Genomic DNA, 19,268 nt, shown 5'->3' with positions numbered 1-19,268 from the left:
TGGTCCATTACAGACCGAAAAGCTCTCGCACGTGTCTACATGACACAACCTTTATTTACAAGCCTAAAGAGGCCACCAACCCAACTAAAATGGGACTATTAAGCCTTCGGCCGCCCCTTTACATGTTGTACAAGGCATGAACATGCCAATAGACATGGACAGATATAAGCATTACATCAAACACCTTGTTTAAAAGTTTGTCCGTGACAGCTCGGTATACTCGTACTGTACCGAACTGAACTCGATACTCTAGTAGGGTACAAAATTACGAATCTTGCTTTAAACAACTTTATTGCTTCCTTTTATTTGGATTTCTGCTGCTTTGTAAAACATTTGAGTTTGTTTTGAGGATTTAAGCTTCAATTGCTGCCCATATTACTTAGATTAGTGTGATTGTTATGTTTCATTCATAGCATTGAGTTGCAAAAGTATGTGTTCTGAGCTACATGTTAATGTACATGAAAACCGATAGCATATAACTTAACCATTTATCTCATTGTTATATGTCCAAATAAGATTATAAGATTAAGGAATCCAATTTAATATTTTATGATTGATCTGTGTTTTCCATGCTTTTTCTATGTAGTACATTCTCGATAGCGTGCTATATTTTTGTAGCATGCTGGCTTCATTTCAAAGTAGCAAATCAGAGCAAACTTAGTTCATTGGTTCATGCAGTCTGAATCTGTTTGTTCTGCTGGCCATAAGCTAATATTAGCTGAATGCCAAAACCCAAGAATCTTGAGATCATTACATAGCCTTTAAGGTATCCCTGTTTACCTTTCTGATGTGGAACAGAAGTTACACTTTTTCTATATCTCATCAGTTTGTAGATTCTGTGGGTTGCGTAGTTATGGCAAACCTTTTGGCGAGCCTTTTAGATTTATCCCATTGAACTATGTACTATGTGGCAGTTAGCTAGTCCTACGGTAGAAATATAGAACAATACACTACATGTGTGCATTTGGATTCTTTGGATATAATATTACTTGTTTTTCTTTATAGTTTATTGTAATTATCTATAGGTATTTAAGCCTTTGGCACTTTGTTTTTTTCTTTTGCTTGTGATTATTGGATCATCATTTATTTTTATTTTTTCTATTTACATATCTTTGGCATTAATCTTCTTTTGGTTTGCAGAACTTCTGTGGAAATGTCTGAACTACTGTTTGAGCTATTTCTTTCCTGATGCGCCAAAAGGCATGAGATACAAGTACGCATAGGCATAGCCCAAGGTTTTCTCTTTTGCTAAATGCAGAGATCACGCCCATGGGAGGTGTTGTAGATTGTGGACTTGGTGTAGACACCAAATCTTCCCCACGTCATGCAGCAATCGAGAAGGCACAGGCTGAACTTCAGTATGTTGATAATGACACAAATTTATGTTATGAGTGCAGTCTTTAGATGCCAAGACTTATTTAACTTTCTGTAATAACTACAGGAAAGAATTTGACTTACGTGAAGAGCGTAGAAGGGAATTGAAATTTCTTGAGAAAGTAACTCCACATCAGTATCTTAGTGCTTGTTGATCTGTCCTGCTGATTTTATCAATTTGATTTTTACCTTTCAACATTTTTTTTTATGTTGTCAACTTCTTCTGATTGTTGTAGGGGGGGAATCCATTGGATTTTAAATGTAGTCATGCAGCTTCAGGCAGTGTACAATCTACTTCTTATACAGATCAACTTGCTGAGCCATATGTTACCAGGTTTTGTTCATTGACCGATTGGAGTTAAAAAAAGATCTGTTTACTATTAAACATAAATTTCTAATATCTTTCATGCTTCTTTTTTTTGTGGTTTTGCTTGACAGTGAAGCAAAAGGTAGCTTCACATTGGCTTCTTCACCACATGGAGATTCCGTTGAAAGCAGTGGGAGACCTGGAGGTTCTATTGGTCGTGAACCTAATATTGGAGACAATTTATTGCTTTTGGATGGGAAAAACAACAAGCATGGGGAGAAAAATGCTAAACATAAAGGTAAAAGAGGTAGTGTTGTTCTTTCAGAACAATCTTCTCAAGTTGATGGTTCTCATAATGTGAAAGAAACAGAAGACTCTGTTATTTTCCGTGTTGGGGCTAAAAGTCAGGCATATGCCCGGCGTAATAGATCCAGAGTCAGTCGTGATTGTGCCACTTTAGGTTTAACTGATTCCAGTTCTCGTCATGGCAATAAAGCATCCTTTATGTCTTCCTACATGCCTTGTCCTAGGGTTACAAAAGGGTCTGTATCAGGACTGCCAGTAGAAGACCATGCTGTATCTTCCATTTCAAACTCAAAGGAAGCGAGCCCGGAAGGTATTATACCAAAGGCTTTAAATACAGATGGTCTAGTCGATATGCAGCTGAATTTGGTGCAAAATAATCACATCTGTGCTGACATGATGATAGATGGACTGCCTGAGGGTGGAAAAGAACTCAAGATTACTGAAAATGTTCAGGGAAATGACATCTGCGATCGACATTCATCTTTTGCTGAGAAAGCTTCTAATGGTACCTTACCACAATCCTGTGATATTATTGGAAAGGATGATGCTCTTTCAGTTTGTTTATCATCCAACCCTCTGGAGTTTAATGAGAGTAAGAAAGATCCGTGCGGTGCTGAAGTTATCAACAAATGTGGTATTCCAGAAAAAAGTACACATTGTTTCGATCATGATGATGATTTGAGTCATAAAACTTTTGTTGCTAATGCTACTACTGAAAACTTAAATGCAGATATCACAGAGGCAAATACTTGTGTAGATGGTACTTGTAACATTCATGAAAATACTGACGGTGATCAGTCTTTGATGTTGAGGACTGATGGTAGTTCAAATGGAGACATTAAAGACCAGAAAACAAATATAGGAATCTGGTCCATGCCAGATGACAGCACATTGAAAGAAAATAAGCCTGTTGATGCTGATGTCCCCATTACTGCTAATGATAGATCTAGGTCAGTTCAACCAGACGTCAACAATTCAGTTGTTCAGATTAATAATGAAGTATGTGACAGTAGAACTGAGATGCAGAGTGAAGTCACACCTATAACCAACTCTGAACTTGTGAAGCTGAATGATGAAATTATTTGTGAGGCAGAAAAGAAAATGAATAACTTTGTAGGTGATTCAAATTGTACAAGGAAAGCTGGTATAGGAGCAAGCTTTCTGGTTTCCTCAACTTGCGAGTCTTCAGAAGCCATCCTTGTGTCTAGGAGCTCTGCATCTACTACTGAGCTTGAGACTTCTGCATTAGATCACAAAAAGGCACATGAAGATGCTACATTAAAAGAAGCCAGATTAATAGAGGTTTGTTCAGATGTTTTAATGGAATATGTTCCAAATAATGAGAACATTTATCATGAAAGTTCCTATCAATTTTCTTTCTCAGGCAAGGCTTAGAAGGGCTGCGGAGCTGTCAATCTCTTATAAAAGTTCAGAGAAGCGACAAAAATGTCATTGGGATTTTGTGCTTGAGGAAATGGCATGGATGGCAAATGATTTCATGCAGGTCCAGTATGAACTCCCCATACAGGATTTGATTATGTTGTCTATTTTTATTTTGTAGATTCAAATTTGCAATGGGTGGTTCACATTTAGATTTTTTGACCTATGTTTTTTTGTTGAGTTTGTTTCTACATTTTTCACGTGTTTTGATTTAGTTGTTATTTTTTTTTGCCTATTTCCTCGTTCTTCTGTTTTATCCCTTAACTAATTGTATGTAAACAGGAGAGGTTGTGGAAGATTTCAGCTGCTGCCCAAGTTTCTCGATGGGCTTCTTGTGGTCAAGAAAAGTTTGAACAGGTAAACATATTGCGCAAGCAGAAAAATGTTGCTAGAAGTGTGGCCAAGGCTGTTATGCATTTCTGGAATGAAGCTGAGGTCATTCATGCTGGTGACATGGCACCTAATGCAGTGCATGACAAGTGTGAATCAGATAGGCTTAGGCTATCAAATGTCAATGGGACTGAGGTAGAGAGAAACCAGGTTAGAAATTGGCACTAGATATTCTTATGTTGGTAATATTATGGAAGTGGAATCTGAGTAGGGATGACATGGTTCATGCTTAATACTCTGAACATTATCTTGTTGCAGAAGCTAGCTTTTGACATCTTTCTACTTTCAGTTAAGTTGTACTTTACATGTTTACTTCGGAATATCTTTTGGGTTGTTTTTCTTGTATGTTTTTCTATTCTCAGATTGTTGGACTTCGTGAATTTTACTTGCATAACAGAATAGTTATATTTTCACAAAAAATAATCCACATATATTTATGTTGTGAAAATCTGATTGCATGTTTTATATTTCTTGCAATTTCTGATTCTGTTTTTTATTTATTTACTTGAAATTTGTCAAAATATAATTCTTCTCCTCTAGCTTATAGTCTATGCTTATTGAAGTGTCACAAGAGAGGAATTTTTAATTGTATTTTTACTATTCAACACCCATGGCTTGTCCTTCTTTTAATGGTGTCACTAGGATTTGCCTCCTTTTCTATCCCATTTGGATTTATATTATCATAAATCTTTATAATTATATAAACATTTTAGTGCTTTTAAATTGTGAATTTAGTTTATGAAAAGTTTGCCATAATATTTGATCCTTTTTACCCTTATGTGGATGTTCATTTCCAACACTTCACTCTTCAGGGATTCTAGCTTTTTTGTATTGGTAAAATATCTATGATCATAATTATTGCTTAGTAGATAATGACCATTTTAGCATCTTAGGATGAAAAGAAAGTTTTTTGTTGTTTCACCAGCTTTGATGCTTAATTTGTAGCAGGAGTGTCAGATTGCTTCAAAAAGCATTTTGAAGGACTCAAACTTCATAGGATCAAACATTGCAGGTTGGCTAATAAATGGCTCAAAAAAATAGCTATATTGGATATGGAAACTCATCATACCTGCCAGATTGAGTAGTTTTAAACCACTTATTTCTTGGTGCTTGGAGGTTAGCCTGCTTGGTTCCTTCATCAGATTTTACATAATTTCTGGTGAAATATGTTGTGCTTGTCCTAGAAGTTCTTATCTTCCTGTGCTGTTACATGATTCATTCGAAGTACAAATGAGGTTTTGTTTGGCTGAGCTACATGGCTTGGCAATCTTGGGTGTGGGTTAATCTACTTTATGAAATGTGTCTATTTTGGAGGGACGTAATGGCTGCAAGCAATTGAAGTCTTGGTTTCATTAAGTTGAGCTAAATTAAGCTTGGAACTATGTTGTTATTTTCTTGGGATTATCAGATGATTTAGTGCTAATCTTTTAATGTCTGCCTTGGAAATCTTATAAGGGTCCCATTTAGAACTACGGTACACCTAAACTGGCTGGGAGATTAAAGTGATCAGGAATTAAGTTTTGGAAGATGTGATTTTATGGATTAGAGAAGTAAAACTTTTATTATACAGTTTTCTCCATTTTAGCATCCTAGTTATGTTGATTAACTATGAATTTATCTTTGTTCTTGTCTGATACTTCTCACCCTTCTCAATTTGCCTTGCTCATGGCCTGACACCTCACCCTTCTCATTGTCATTCCCTAGTCATTCTTGGTTACTACTCTAAATCCTTTTTCTTTGCTGTTTATTGGTATAACAGCACACTGATTGCTATTTTCTTTTAAAAAAGGTTTGTAAGTGTCCTGTTCTTTTTCTGCAGCACCCTTATTATTGTCAATTATCTTTCTTGAACATCACTGTTCAATTAATCATAGCAGCTCTTTCTGCTAGAGATAATGGAGGTGGAGGAGGTGGTGATGCAGCATGGATGAAGAGGGTGAGAAAGAGAGCCGGGTTGAGAGAGTGAGAGAGAGAGAGAGAGAGAGAGAGAGAGAGAGAGAGAGGCAGAAAAAAAGAAAAAAAAAATGATGGTTGTCAATAATAAAAAATGGCGGCCGATGTTAGATGATAGACTGACCACCTGGTTCAAATTGAGACTCTCACCACCCAATAAGCCTGGTATGATGAAGTTTACTGGTAATACAGTTCATACAGGACCAAATTGGATGGAGCTGCTTGGTCTATATCTTGGTTGGCTATTACACCATGAAATAATGGTCTGTGCCAGCTGGTATGGGCACCATGTACCAGGTGCATATAGCCAAATCAGAGTTGTATTGGAATGTGAAGCATTTCATTGTAACCTATGATAGACATTGTAATGACATGATATGGGCACGCCGACATGACAAATCTTATATAAGTAGGTCACCACATGCATGGCCACGAGTGATACATGTATATTATTATATGTTACTGTAAATTTATACTTTGTATTATGTAGACAATCTATGATCAACATAAATAAAACTTATAAGAAGCATAGCAACCATTCATAGAAGTAGCAAATTTTCACAAAATTACTAGGTACACACATATAAACATTGAGGAAGTCAAAAGTCCAAATTACACACAAGTCAATGTTCGATACCTTGAAGTCTAATGTGGATGATTAAGTGTCTAATATGTATACAGTACATTATTACTAATATATGTAGACTGTACAAGTGTCCTATATGTTTGAACTACATGTTATGTAGTGCTGGTGTCCTTTGTCATGAATGTGGCAAACATTTTAAATGCTTGTGCTTCATAGATGCATGACTATAGACAATTAACATTTACATTGATTATTCCTGGATGATGTCTGATATGGTTTTTTTTTTTCTGAGTAGGGTCGAGTTTCTGTACTGGATTATGCAGTTAAATTCCTGAAACATAATAGCAGCACAGCAAGTTATGCCATCTTGGCTGAAGCACCAACTGCTCCCAAGAGACAAAATGATGCAACCATTTTAAAAATACCTTGGGAAGATCCACTTTCAGAAGTATGAACTAGATTCTTTCCTATCATGTAGAGAAAATATTTTGTATGACATTTTGCTGTATCTTGGAATTCTACTTATGGAAAGTCTTCTTACATCATGCAAGTATTGTATTTATTGTACTTCTTGATTGTGTCAGTATAACTTGTCCATATGTTCTGCCTTACTTTAGCATACAGCATGCAAGTTGTACTGACATTTGATTTTTTGGCTTTCATATGATACTGGTTGGTTTCTTCTGCAGGAAAGTCTTTTCTACACAATACCTCCTGGTGCAATGCAGGCATACAGAGAATCTATGGAGTCTCAGTGGTTGCACTGCAAAGTAAGCTCTTTTGTTTGTCTTTTATTGCCCTTTTCATTTATTTTACTGTCACAGTAAATGGTGTTATATATATATAATATTATCCAGCAAATGTAACTTATGAGGAGCATAATAAAACACTTGGTATACTGGAAATGATTTATCTTTGGAAAATATTTTTCGAACCTAAGAAAAATTTAAAGAATTTGCAATGATAAAAATGGGCATGGACGCATGTTACTGCTCTTAACCCAAGAAAACTTTTAGGATTGGGTGAAACAAATTTTAGTTAAAAGGTGGCCAGTGCATGAGGCTGCCTTCAATATGGGATTTGGCAAGGATCAAACATGGAGCCTTGACTTGCATGAAGACAGATTACATAACTCAAGCATTTGGTACCTAGTTGGTAATGTAGCAATCTTAACATGGAGCCGAGCATCACCCTAGATATGTTCATCTGACTGGTTATACAATAAACCTATCAACTTCTTTGTTGCCACCATCAGAGAACTAATAGTATCACAAATTAATAACTCAAATATATCATTTATTAGGTGATGAATAATTGATACATTACACTAATTATTGAATGTTTATTGAATAAGTTGGGGGTATCTCAGTGAACCATTCTTATTTGACTGTGTGTTGAGGGAAAAGCTTCTTTTTTCCTTTTTTTATTTGTTGCAGTTGTTATATTCATGAGGGACACTACCTAAAATTATCTCGACATTTCTATACTTTGCCATGGTCATTCTAATTCCAAGTAGGATTATGTGATAACTTGAACGTTTTAATGAGTAGTTTAACATTTTTAACTTGAGACTAATTTTGTTGGCTGATACATCTGAACCAAAGTAGGGGACTTATGACTTTTCAATTAGGCCACTATGGCCCTGAGTCTTTGTTCTAACTTTTTGTTAGTTTGTTTCATCATGTAAAATCTAAACAAGCTGTACAGTCCCTCGTTACCTCTCATCGAAGGCTACTACCTGTCAACACAAGACTTATTAAAGAAAACATACTCATTTGGAAACATATGAGGGCAAACACTTGCTGCCTCATATTTTTGCTTATGTTTTCATAGACGTTTGACACACAATCTCAGAGTTTCCAAATGGGTGATAAATTTTTTTCATTATGGATGACAGATATTTGCATTAGTTTGTTTATCATGTAAATCATCTTTAAGTGCGTATTCTTTAAATTCAATGTTAAAGTTTAATCCTCAGGTATTTATTTGATTGATTATGCCAGAAATTTGGTAACTCTTTGCATCAGGACGATTGTGAGACATCTAACAATTCTGTGGCAGGTAATCATCCTGATTGTCAAGTTCTCGTTTTGATTTTTATCATGCAGAGCTTCTCACAGTATATATGTTCTGAAGCAGGTGGAACTCAGGACAATATATATGATGAGGATGAAGGTGAAACAGGCACCTATCTCCTTCCTGGAACTTTTGAAGGTGGCTTGTCATCGAAACTTTCTCACAAAAAGCAAAAACACATGCGACAGAAATCTACTGTTGCAAGACTCAATGAAAGTGGTACCCATTTGTCTCATGAACCTCGCTTGGAAATCAAATCAGGAAATCAACCTTTTATATTGAATGGTAAAAGAACTTCAAATACTTTTAGTGTTGGTTCAATTCCGACAAAACGTGTAAAGAGAGCTACTCGACAACGGGTTGTCAGTCCTTATCCTTGTGGAGTTAATGGGCCCCTGCAAGTGACTACTAAAACAGATGTATCAAGTGAAGACACAAGTTCTTTCCAAGATGACCAGGATTCATTGCATGGTGGATATATGCACAGGAAAAACTTAGGGGTTGGGTCTACAATGGACTTTGAGAAGCAATTGCAATATGATGGTAATGAAATATCCTCAACATCTAAAAAGAAGAAGAAGAAGCCTAATAATTTTGGCTACAAGAATTCACTAAACCTGACTGATCCTGATCTTTTAGTTGTTCCTGGAAAGGTAAAGACTTTTGTGCTTGAGCATCTTTTTTGCAATTTTTTTTTGGGTAAAGTGATACTATGTAATGTATCAGGCTTCAATCCAGGGGTGCTCGTACGACCAAAGGTTGCATGTTGATCCTGTGATTCAGCATGAACAGGTAATTTGTGTTTGCAATATGCCATTAATTAGTTCACAAGGTTTTGTGATGCCACATCTTAAGGGAGGGAGCATCGCATGTAGGTCTTGAGTTCCTCCAAGAGTGTTTCTTCTACTTGGTTTTTCTGGGTGTTTAATGTCTTGTGTAGCTGTCATTTCTGATATTTTATTCTCTGTTTTCGATCTGATTTTTCTTTCTATTGCTGTGTGGTTTATTTTGCTAGAATAAGTACCGTATGTCAAGGCCTGTGCGTGATTATTATTTTTACTCTATTTTATATGCTTCCCTGTGGGTTTCAGAAGGAACATGTTAAGAAGAGAATGGAGTCACAAAATTTTGACTCAAATGGAGGCACTGGTAATTTCTTTGAGTTTGACTATTGTTATATATATAAGATCATTTAAATACTTCACATTATTTGACAAATGATTTTCATTATTTTACATTGAGATTTCCTAAAAAGGGATCTTTGTTACATGGTTACAGTTGTTTACGGTCAACATGCTGCCAAGAAGCCAAAACTTCTGAAGCAACCGCTGGAGGCTTCGCTTGAGGCACTTACCCCTGTGGCCGGTTCATTGCCTTCACCGGTTGATTCCCAGATGAGTAATATGTCCAATTCAAATAAGCTCGTCAAACTTATTGCTAATCGGGATCGTGTAAGAAAAAGTAAAGCATTGAAGGTATAGTTTTTTTTTCTTTTTTTTATAGTTTTGTTTTTCATTTTGATTTTTTGGTGGCAGCATCATTTGTATCAGAGTATAGTTAGGTCTTTCAGGATTCACTGAGGTTCTTAAATCTTATGCTTTCATCTTGGAGTTCAATGCCTACTTGTCTATGTGTTTATGACGTGTACTTGGGTAAAGTTAGTTCCAGTGTGTATCTTCTATTTAGATGTCCAGTATTCATAGTGGAGAAAATAAAAAGGAAAAAAACTTTTTTTTATTCGCATCATTATGAAAATATGACATGAAATGAGTTGGTTGTCCATACTTAGCTTGATGATTGTATTAATTTTGATTCCTGAAAGTCTTCTTCCATGTGGCAGATGGCTGCTGGACAGTCTGGATCTGGAAGTCTATGGTCAAATTTTGAGGACCAGGTTGCTTTGATGTTGTCATTTGCATTGTTATCTTTGTCATCTAAAATGTATTTTGATTATTGTGTCATGCTTATACCAGGCACTTGTTGTCCTTGTTCATGATATGGGTCCAAACTGGGAGCTAGTTAGTGATGCAATCAACAGCACCCTCCAGTTCAAGGTGAATCCGTGTTTTTTAATCCATGCTCGAGATGCCAGTTTTGCATGAATCCTATATCGTGCTGCTATAATAATGTTTTTGCATGGTTGGTTTCTTTTATTGATTTTCAGGTCTTCCTGATCAGAATCATGATGTTATTTTTTTTTCATTTTACCTTTTAAATTTCAGTTCTCTGTTTGGTTTATTTACATTATCACTTGTGTACAAACTTTTCCCCTTTTTTATCTTCATTCAAAGAATTTCATGAAAAAGTTTGTCGTTTGTCACTATTGTTTCTTTCTTAAACAGTTGTCTTCCAAGACCAATAGTGTTTCCTGGTTCATTCTTTTTCTTTTATTCAGTTCATTTTACCACTAGAAAATTCTACTTTTTTCACAAATCCTTTCTACCTTATTTCATGGATTCATGATAATAATGCATCTGTATGTCAGTGTATCTTCCGTAAGCCTAAAGAATGCAAAGAGCGGCACAAATTTTTGATGGACAAAAGTGCCGGAGATGGGGCTGACAGCACGGAAGATTCTGGTTCATCCCAACCTTATCCATCCACTCTACCTGGCATTCCAAAGGCAAGAACTCGTGCTACTGCTTCTGAGATATGCACTTTGTTTTTTCCTTTTTTCTTATTGATTGGTTGTTGAAGGCATGAACTTCTACTTATGCTGTAGATTGGTCCTTGTCAAACTTATCTAACATTATTTGTCTTGTAATGCACATCAGGGAAGTGCACGACAATTGTTTCAGCGCCTTCAGGGACCAATGGAAGAGGATATTCTGAAGGCACATTTTGAGAAGATTATCTTGCTTGGACAGAAACTGTCTTCCTATAGCCGTCAGGTCCTTTTTCTGGTTAATCTTGTATTAGTGCCTAGTTTGTGTACTTTTTTTATATTCATGATAACATCATATCTCGTTTGTCTAGTTTCAATTTGCTTATATGCGCTAAACGGCTAAATATGGTTTTTTATTCTTTAATTTGCTGCAACTCGGAAACGTTATGCAGACTGGACAATTTGCTAATAACTAGAACCTAAAATTGCATTGTTTGATCGAACCCATTAGCTGGTTTCTTTAATTTGTGGTTTTTGGTAGCTTCCAGTTTTCGGGTGCAGAGAATTGGTTAGCAATCACTGTGTGAAATATGCTACCATATTTTTAATTCTATACAAACCTATTTGCAACTTGGTTTTTTAAAGCATGCTATGATTCACCCTCATTTTGTGAAATTTTGTATTTTGTGAAGAATGATAATCAGGAACAGAAGCCAACGACACCAGCTCATAGTTCTCATGTGGTTGCTCTTTCACATGTATGCCCAAACAACTTGAATGGAGGAATATTAACGTAAGCTAATTTGGCCATTCTTGCTATCTGTCACTAATTTATTTTTTACCTTTGTTCACCTGTTTGCCTTTGCAGGCTTAATCATTTCATACATCTTTTATTGTTGTATGTACAGGCCACTTGATTTTTGCGAATCAATCTCTTCAAGCCCAGATGCTTTTCCTCTTGGGTATCAGGGGCCTCATGCTGGTAGCTTAGGAGTCGGGAACCATCAAGGTCCTGTGCCTCCGAGTCTTCCTACATCAGGTGTGAGTACCATGTTACAGGGATCTCCTGGGATGGGCCTAACTAGCAGCTTGCCACCATCTTCTGCACCATTGAATTCCTCTTATAGGTATTCAGATCTAGAATCTCCATCTTGCTTCTATCATATCAAATATTAAAAATAGGTTTTTTAGTGATTATATCCCAATTCTTCTCATCTCACATGATTTCTGAGATGTACTTCTAGTGCTTATAGAATAAAAAATTGTTGCCACAGAGATTCCCAGAGGTATGGTGTTCCAAGACCATCTAGCTCACCTGTTGATGATCCACAAAGAATGCAACAGTATAGCCAAATGCTTTCTGGAAGAAATCCTCAACAATCTAGTATGTCCTTATCTGGGTCTCTACCAGTTGGAGTTGATCGTAGTGTCCGAATGTTGCCTGGTGCTGGTGGCATGGGAATGATGCCTGGGGTGAATCGAGGAATTCCCTTGCCAAGGCCATCATTTCAAGGAATAAGTTCCCCAGGCATGCTGAACATGGTTTCCACTGGAAGCATGCTTTCAAGTGGCGGTCAGGGGGTGCAAAACTCTGTCAATGTTCATCCAAGTGCTATATGTAGCCCAGGAAACTCAATGATGCGCCCACGGGATCCTTTGCAAATGTTGCGGGTGAGCTTTGTGACTACTTGCATCAGTTTGCTCTTACATAATTTTGGAGTGGTTTTTTGTGTTTCTGCATATTATAAATATCTTAATAAATTATTTATTGGAATTCAACTTTTTTCCCAACAAGAACTGAGATTTTGAAGATATAAATAGTGCTTTGGATTGTCAACTTTAAGCTTCTATCTCATATTGATCATCAGTGTTCAATTCATATTTTCTTACATGACAACATCAATTAAAGAAAGCTTGCTTTCTCTAGGATTAACATAAATAAAAAAAGAAGTTATTGATAATAAGCACTCTTAGCCAACCTGTGGATTTGAGGAGCAGTTTTCAGTCCAAACATTTGAATATTAATCCTCTACTATTTTTTTGTTCCAATTAATTCCAACCAGTTATCATAATTGTTACTAATATGCAGTTTTGGTTTCTAATTTTTCTTCAATCATGCAGAATATTCAAGTGTTGTCATTATTATTCTTTGTAATTACTTGTATATATTTATATTCTCTTCATCAGTAAATAAAGTTAATAGAATTCTCTCAACAGATTGAGAATATCCCATATTTCTTTAGGGCCTTACCTAATTTTCATTCAGAGGTGTCCTAGGTTGCATATATGTTGAGAATATCCCATATATTCTCTTCATCAGTAAATAAAGTTAATAGAATTCTCTCAACAGATTGAGAATATCCCATATTTCTTTAGGGCCTTACCTAATTTTCATTCAGAGGTGTCCTAGGTTGCATATATGTTGACAATAGAGGTGGTAAATTTTGCAGAGTCCAAGGTCTAGAAACCGGGAATATTGGTTAGTATGGGCCAGTATTTACTGGTCAAACTACTCAGTGCCATTTGATACTGGGCTTATTGCCTGATATGATAACCATACTGATTGTGCTGCTCGGACTATAGGGTTGGATTCACTTCTCTATGGTCTAGGTGGCACCGACAGTCAAAATTGTAAACCTTGGTAGAGACATTTTAAGACTGTGGCATCACTTGTTTTGAGGAGATACTATATGTATTGTACATTTCAATGCTTTTCCAGGTTTCATTCCACAAAGGCATAAAGTAGAAGTTTGACTCTTGATATGTATTTGTCTCCAAGTCCTCCTATCCTTGTGTTTATCCTCATGGGCACCTAAAATAGTGTGAGAGAGCTAAAGAATTTTATAATTCAAAGAAGCTTGACAAAAGAATTTTCATGCTTCTCTTGCACATAGAATACTCGAGTTCACTTTCATTCCTGTGCTGCAAGGCCACTCAGCTGGTGGGGATACTAATGAAAGCCCTAGCCTTCCTTTGCTGTGAGAGAAAGTGTGAGAGTACTTCAAAATCTATGAATAATCGCCGAACAACCATGCACCATCACCACTGGTGCTATCGGTGCTGTCAGGTGGTATTGCTGCCTGGGCATTTTCTAGGTGCCACTAATGCCTGGCCTAGTGCGTACCATTGCCTGATGGGTACCACCTAGGATAGGCCTAGCCCAGTTCGGGCTTTTTGAGACTGTTGTCCATGTTTCACACTTCTTGAAGTCTTTTCTATGAGTTGAATCTCTTCGGAGATCATTTTGACTCCGTAATCTGCAACTTTTTTAAAACAATTTATCTTGCCAACTCATTAGTTGAGTTATTGATCATCAAAATATAGGAGTAAACATGTCATATGCTATGTCTTGTCATGTGTCTTCCACAGTTGTTCCATGTATAGATACCTAGATTTTATCTTCTATAACTTATTCCCCATGCAACCTAGGTCTTATGTTCTATCACTTATTCACCGTCGAACCTAGGTCTAAAGTGTATTTTTATTTGGGTCGACTAAGTACCCTTGCTCATGCCAAGATATTAGGTTCAATTTCCATGTCAAATTCCTTTTATTAGAACTAAATCTTAAGGATCACCTCTTACTCTCTTCGTGTCACAACATTACTACTTATTATCTACCTTGATTATTACATTGGCAAGTGGAGAGTCATTTGTTGATCTCATTTTATGGGTTTGAAAGTCCATAGTTAATCCACGTACCCTTAAACCCATTAATCTTTCTTGATTGTCCTGGATCTAAATTTTCCAATATAGTTACTATGTTTGAATCAATTTAAAGGTCATATCCTAAGATCTGTTCATTATTCTGTTTGAGAATGAGTACTTAGCATAAATTTAAACATGTTAATCCTTAAGTCACCCTTTCTTGTCATGTACAGAAAATATCAAGTTCAAAAGCCTGAATCAACTCATATGCAGTTAAATAGGCTAATTGATGTTCTTTATGTTTTTAAGATCTCCAAGCAACTTTTCTTACATTGGCCCATATCTCACTGGACCATTTTTTATATAGTTATTATGAATTAAAACCAAAGAACACTGTTTCGGGTACCAATTTTGGGTGCTAGGGGTCTATTCATCGCCAGATCAGTACGTACTAGTGACTCAGAACAAAAACGGAGAGTGGAGTAAAAGGAGAAAGAGGAAGGAGGAGGAGGAGGTGGTGGAGGAAGGAGGAAGAGGAGGAGAAGAGGTGCGTTTCCCAAAAGGTGATATGCTACAGAGGATCTCGGGATGGGTCTTGTGCGAGTATGAGGAGATGCAATTAGTGTAGAAGATGCAAGTCTTTTTATATGGCTGAATCGGACTGCCCTAAATGGGGGCCATCCATATACCAGTTCAATCTCAGACTGGCAAATACTACTACTCGTTTTGTACTAGTCTGGGCGAAATGGCATTCTTTGATTAAAACTATTTAAATCAGGTTCACATGGTGTAGGTCAAATTCACTACTACAGATGATTGTATCTTTAGATTCATTGATTAGATTTGATGTTGGATATAAGTCCTTACTCACTAGCCTCTTCCCAAGGATCGAGGTACTAGTACAAATTGTGAAATGTGCTAGCTATACCGCATTCCACTACTCGTACCTATGTCAAGCATGTACTTGATATTGTGGTCACAACCTTAGCTCAAAAAATGACATCAAGATAGTCTTAGAATGCATTATATCATCGTATGAACTCTCCACATCTTCATGAAGGTTAGAGTTCCTTGTGTGCCGCTATTTTTGAGATTGTAAAATGGTATACTTCAGAGTGATAAATGGCGTTTTGCCTGAACTAGTACGAAATAGGCGCTATGTATCGATCTGGGCATTAACTGGTACATGGACCGCCTTCAACTCGGTCCACCCATACAAAAGAGAAAAAATTTCCCAACGCTAATCACTTCTCATTTCTCGAGCACGCAGCCTTCGCTTCTCATGTAGCCGCGACCTCCGTTTCTTACTGTGACTGACCTCGCTTCTCACGCAGGCTATGACCTCACCACACACGACGACCTCCGCTTGCAGCGATCTCGCTGCACATCGCCACTACGCATGGTCTTTGCCTTAATTGCTTCTCAGGTATGCCTCTTTTCTTTCCTCGTCCTCGATTATCTCTTCTTCCTTGCTCCTTCCTACCTTCTCCATCGCCCCTTCCTCTTCTTCCTTTTCTTCCTCTAAAACAATGGTACATATTGGTGTATCGACACATGGTACACCAATATTGATCGGTATGTATCAGTCTGACTAGATCACCAAAACGAGTTCGATGCTTGAAAAAACGATCCTTGGTTCAGAGTATTAGATCTTTATTTGTAGTTTTCATTAAAGCCTTTTTAGGTCTTTCTCCACCTGTCACATTCCACCAGTAGTAATCATTTTACTTCTAACTATTGCGTTTGTTGGTCTCCTTTGTACATGTTCATACAATCTTAGACGATTCTCCTCATTTTACCCTCTGTTGAATCGATACTTAATTGTTCATAAATAAAAATATTTTTTTAATCTTTCCTTGTAACTTCACATATCTGCCTCAACATTTTCATCTCAACGACACAAACTTTTTGTATGTTGTGTTTTAACTACCCATCATAGATCCATAAAGCACTACTATTCTAAAGATTGTCTTATAAAACTTTCTTTTATAAGACAACTTTTAGAGGACTTTAACATTGTGGGTAAGTGGCTTGGTGTCGCGGAGTATGTGTGAAGGTGTCTGCTAGTTTAGCTAGTAAAAACTTTGGAAGTTTATTGCAAGGTCTTGAGCTCAAATTCTACCTACGCCACTTACTCGTTACAATTTTTTTTTTTAACGTTAAAGGTGATGACCACACAAGACTCTTGACATCTTTGGCTATTTTAAATTTTAAATTATTATTTTTTAATCTATGAATTATATCTTTATCAATCGCTCCACTTCGTTGAATAGTTGATCTAAGATATCTAAAACTTTTATTTAATGAAACTTCTTGTCTATCCAATTTAGCTATATCCTTTCGTTTATTCCTAATATTACTAAAATTGCATCTCATGTATTCAGTTCTAGTTCTACGTAATCTAAAATCTTTAGTTTATGAGAATTACATCCATAACTCAAGCTTAGTATTAGATCGATTGAGACAATATCATTGATAAATACATTACTCTTACTAGAGTGTATTCGGTAAATGAATGGAATATTTATTATCAATGTGAAAAACGTAAGGGATCCTTGATGTAGTCTAATAGGAACTCACTAGACAAACTCTATGTAGTTCTAACACTAGTAGTTATATTATCATACATATCCATTATAAATTAATATAATTAGTCAATAAATCATTCTTTTCAAAAATATATCATGATAAATCTTTAGGAACTCTATTATAGGCTTTTTATAAATCAATAAAAGTCATATAAAAATCGTATGCAAATCTTTCTTTTTATCTCCATACTTTTCATTTAATAAATAAATAACTTCTTTTATTGATCTTCCAGGCATAAAATCAAATTAATTTTAGGTAAGTAAGTTTTAGAAAAAAATCTATGATTATTAAATCTACAACTATTGTCTATCGCTAAAGCTATCATTTGTAGAATATTCATTAAATAATTTATAAAACTAATTTCTCCATCTTTCTTCAATTTCATTATCATTAATAAGTATTCTTTGATTATCATCTTTAATGCATCTAATATTAACTAAATCCTTACACTTTATTTTTCTAGTTTTAACAATTCAATATGTATTTTTTTTTCCATCCTTAGTTATAAAAATTATCATGTTTTATATCTTGCCATACTAACAACTCTTTTATCCTCTTTTTTAGATTATATCTTTTATTTTTTCTCATTTTTTATAATTTTGTCAATATTTAAAGGATGATCTTTTAGTATTAATAATTGTTTTTTGAACTTCGTTACACCACCAACTCTCTCATAAAGCTATACCTCTACCTTTAGTTTTACCAAAAACCTCTTTTGTTAAGCTCATATTTATATTGGATATTCTAAAGAATATTAATATTATCCCATCTAAGTTTCAAGTTACATATATTTCCATCCTATTTTTAAAAATTTTATAATATTATCTTTAAAATTCCATCATCTAGTCTAAATTTTTCTAATATCTTTTTTCTTTCATGTTCTACAACAAAAATCTAATACCATCAACGTACATTAATTCCTCAAGCTTACACTGGGTATAACTTTATAATTCTTACATATAACTTTATCTAACTTTCTAGCAGTGATTTAAAAAGCGCTAGGCGCCAAAAGGTGCCAAGGTCCAAAAACGCCCGAGGCGCTAAGTGCTCGCTCAGGCGCTCGCCCGAGCAACGCGAGGCGCTAAAATATAAAAAATATATAATATAATTAATAAATATAATTATTTAAAATATTAACAGTATTGAAAATTAATAATTTCAAATAAACCTAACAATATTAACAGTATACTGTATACTGTTAACAGAATGAGAAGAAGGAAGTGTAAGGGGGTGCTGACTGAGAAAAGAGGAAGCGGCAGCGGAGTGTAAGGAGGCAGCAGCAACGGGAGTATAAGGAGGCAGAGGCAGCGAGAGCGGCGAGCAGCGATAGCGGCGGCGGGAGTAGGAGCGAGAGTGGGAGCGGGAGCAGGAGCGGGAGTGGCAGCGACGAGCAACGGGATCGGGATCGGGAGCGGCAGTGGCAACGAGGGTTAGGGTTGGGTTGTCGCTGATATCGGTTTTAGTTGGTTCGATTGAACCAACTAACCACCGGAGACCGAACTAGGATCGAACCAGACCTAAAATCCTAGTTCGGTCGCCTGGTTTAACCCAGGCGCTCGCCCGAAGCGCCCAGCGCGTGGGCTCGGGTGAGCGCCCAGGCGGCGCCTCTTTGAAGCGCGCCGCCTAGAAGTTTAGCGAGGTGCTCGGGCCTTGCCTCGCCTTGCCCGAGCGCCTAGGCGAGCGCCCGAGCGCCTTTTTAAATTGCTGCTTTCTAGTGCGAAGAAAAGTCTATTTGACTGCTGTTGTGACCACTCTTATTAGCAATTAAAAGCTTATCTCTCTTTTTGATGTGAGTATTTATAATCTTGAGATCATATGAAGTGACAAAATTTAAAATCACACCATCCTTTATTTCTCTCTTTATAACCAAAGCTCCCATGTATCTCTTTAAATTCATCATATATTTTTCAACATGACTATTCAAATGTCCTCCAATTATAAGTTTTTCATACATAGCTATTCGTTGAATTATATCATTGAAGTTTTCCTAAAATT

General features: G+C 36.3%; 1 protein-coding gene across 8 annotated transcripts in view; it reads left to right on the top strand.

The window, feature by feature from the left end:
• LOC135626254 (chromatin modification-related protein EAF1 B-like) overlaps positions 1-19,268 on the top strand; it is a 38,510-nt gene that overhangs the window by 8,399 nt on the left and 10,843 nt on the right. For 3 of the 8 annotated variants that reach the window (XM_065131435.1, XM_065131436.1, XM_065131437.1), the window contains exons 2-21: positions 1,141-1,358; positions 1,442-1,496; positions 1,611-1,708; positions 1,813-3,289; positions 3,372-3,491; positions 3,710-3,967; positions 6,652-6,804; positions 7,046-7,126; positions 8,360-8,417; positions 8,493-9,085; positions 9,159-9,224; positions 9,524-9,581; positions 9,711-9,907; positions 10,273-10,326; positions 10,406-10,486; positions 10,918-11,055; positions 11,207-11,323; positions 11,730-11,830; positions 11,946-12,164; positions 12,312-12,708. In XM_065131435.1, the coding sequence (XP_064987507.1) occupies positions 1,270-1,358; positions 1,442-1,496; positions 1,611-1,708; positions 1,813-3,289; positions 3,372-3,491; positions 3,710-3,967; positions 6,652-6,804; positions 7,046-7,126; positions 8,360-8,417; positions 8,493-9,085; positions 9,159-9,224; positions 9,524-9,581; positions 9,711-9,907; positions 10,273-10,326; positions 10,406-10,486; positions 10,918-11,055; positions 11,207-11,323; positions 11,730-11,830; positions 11,946-12,164; positions 12,312-12,708 (4,410 nt within the window). In that variant the 5' untranslated portion in view covers positions 1,141-1,269. Of the gene's footprint in view, positions 1-1,140; positions 1,359-1,441; positions 1,497-1,610; positions 1,709-1,812; positions 3,290-3,371; positions 3,492-3,709; positions 3,968-6,651; positions 6,805-7,045; positions 7,127-8,359; positions 8,418-8,492; positions 9,086-9,158; positions 9,225-9,523; positions 9,582-9,710; positions 9,908-10,272; positions 10,327-10,405; positions 10,487-10,917; positions 11,056-11,206; positions 11,324-11,729; positions 11,831-11,945; positions 12,165-12,311; positions 12,709-19,268 lie in introns of those variants that run through there. The other 5 variants (XM_065131441.1, XM_065131440.1, XM_065131438.1 and 2 more) reach the window with 5 other exon arrangements.

This window comes from Musa acuminata, chromosome BXJ2-11 (genome assembly GCF_036884655.1).
Source record: "Musa acuminata AAA Group cultivar baxijiao chromosome BXJ2-11, Cavendish_Baxijiao_AAA, whole genome shotgun sequence".
Taxonomy (NCBI): Eukaryota; Viridiplantae; Streptophyta; class Magnoliopsida; order Zingiberales; family Musaceae; genus Musa; species Musa acuminata.
The sequence above is the reverse complement of the archived record's forward strand: the minus strand, read 5'-3'. Positions and strand labels throughout refer to the sequence as shown.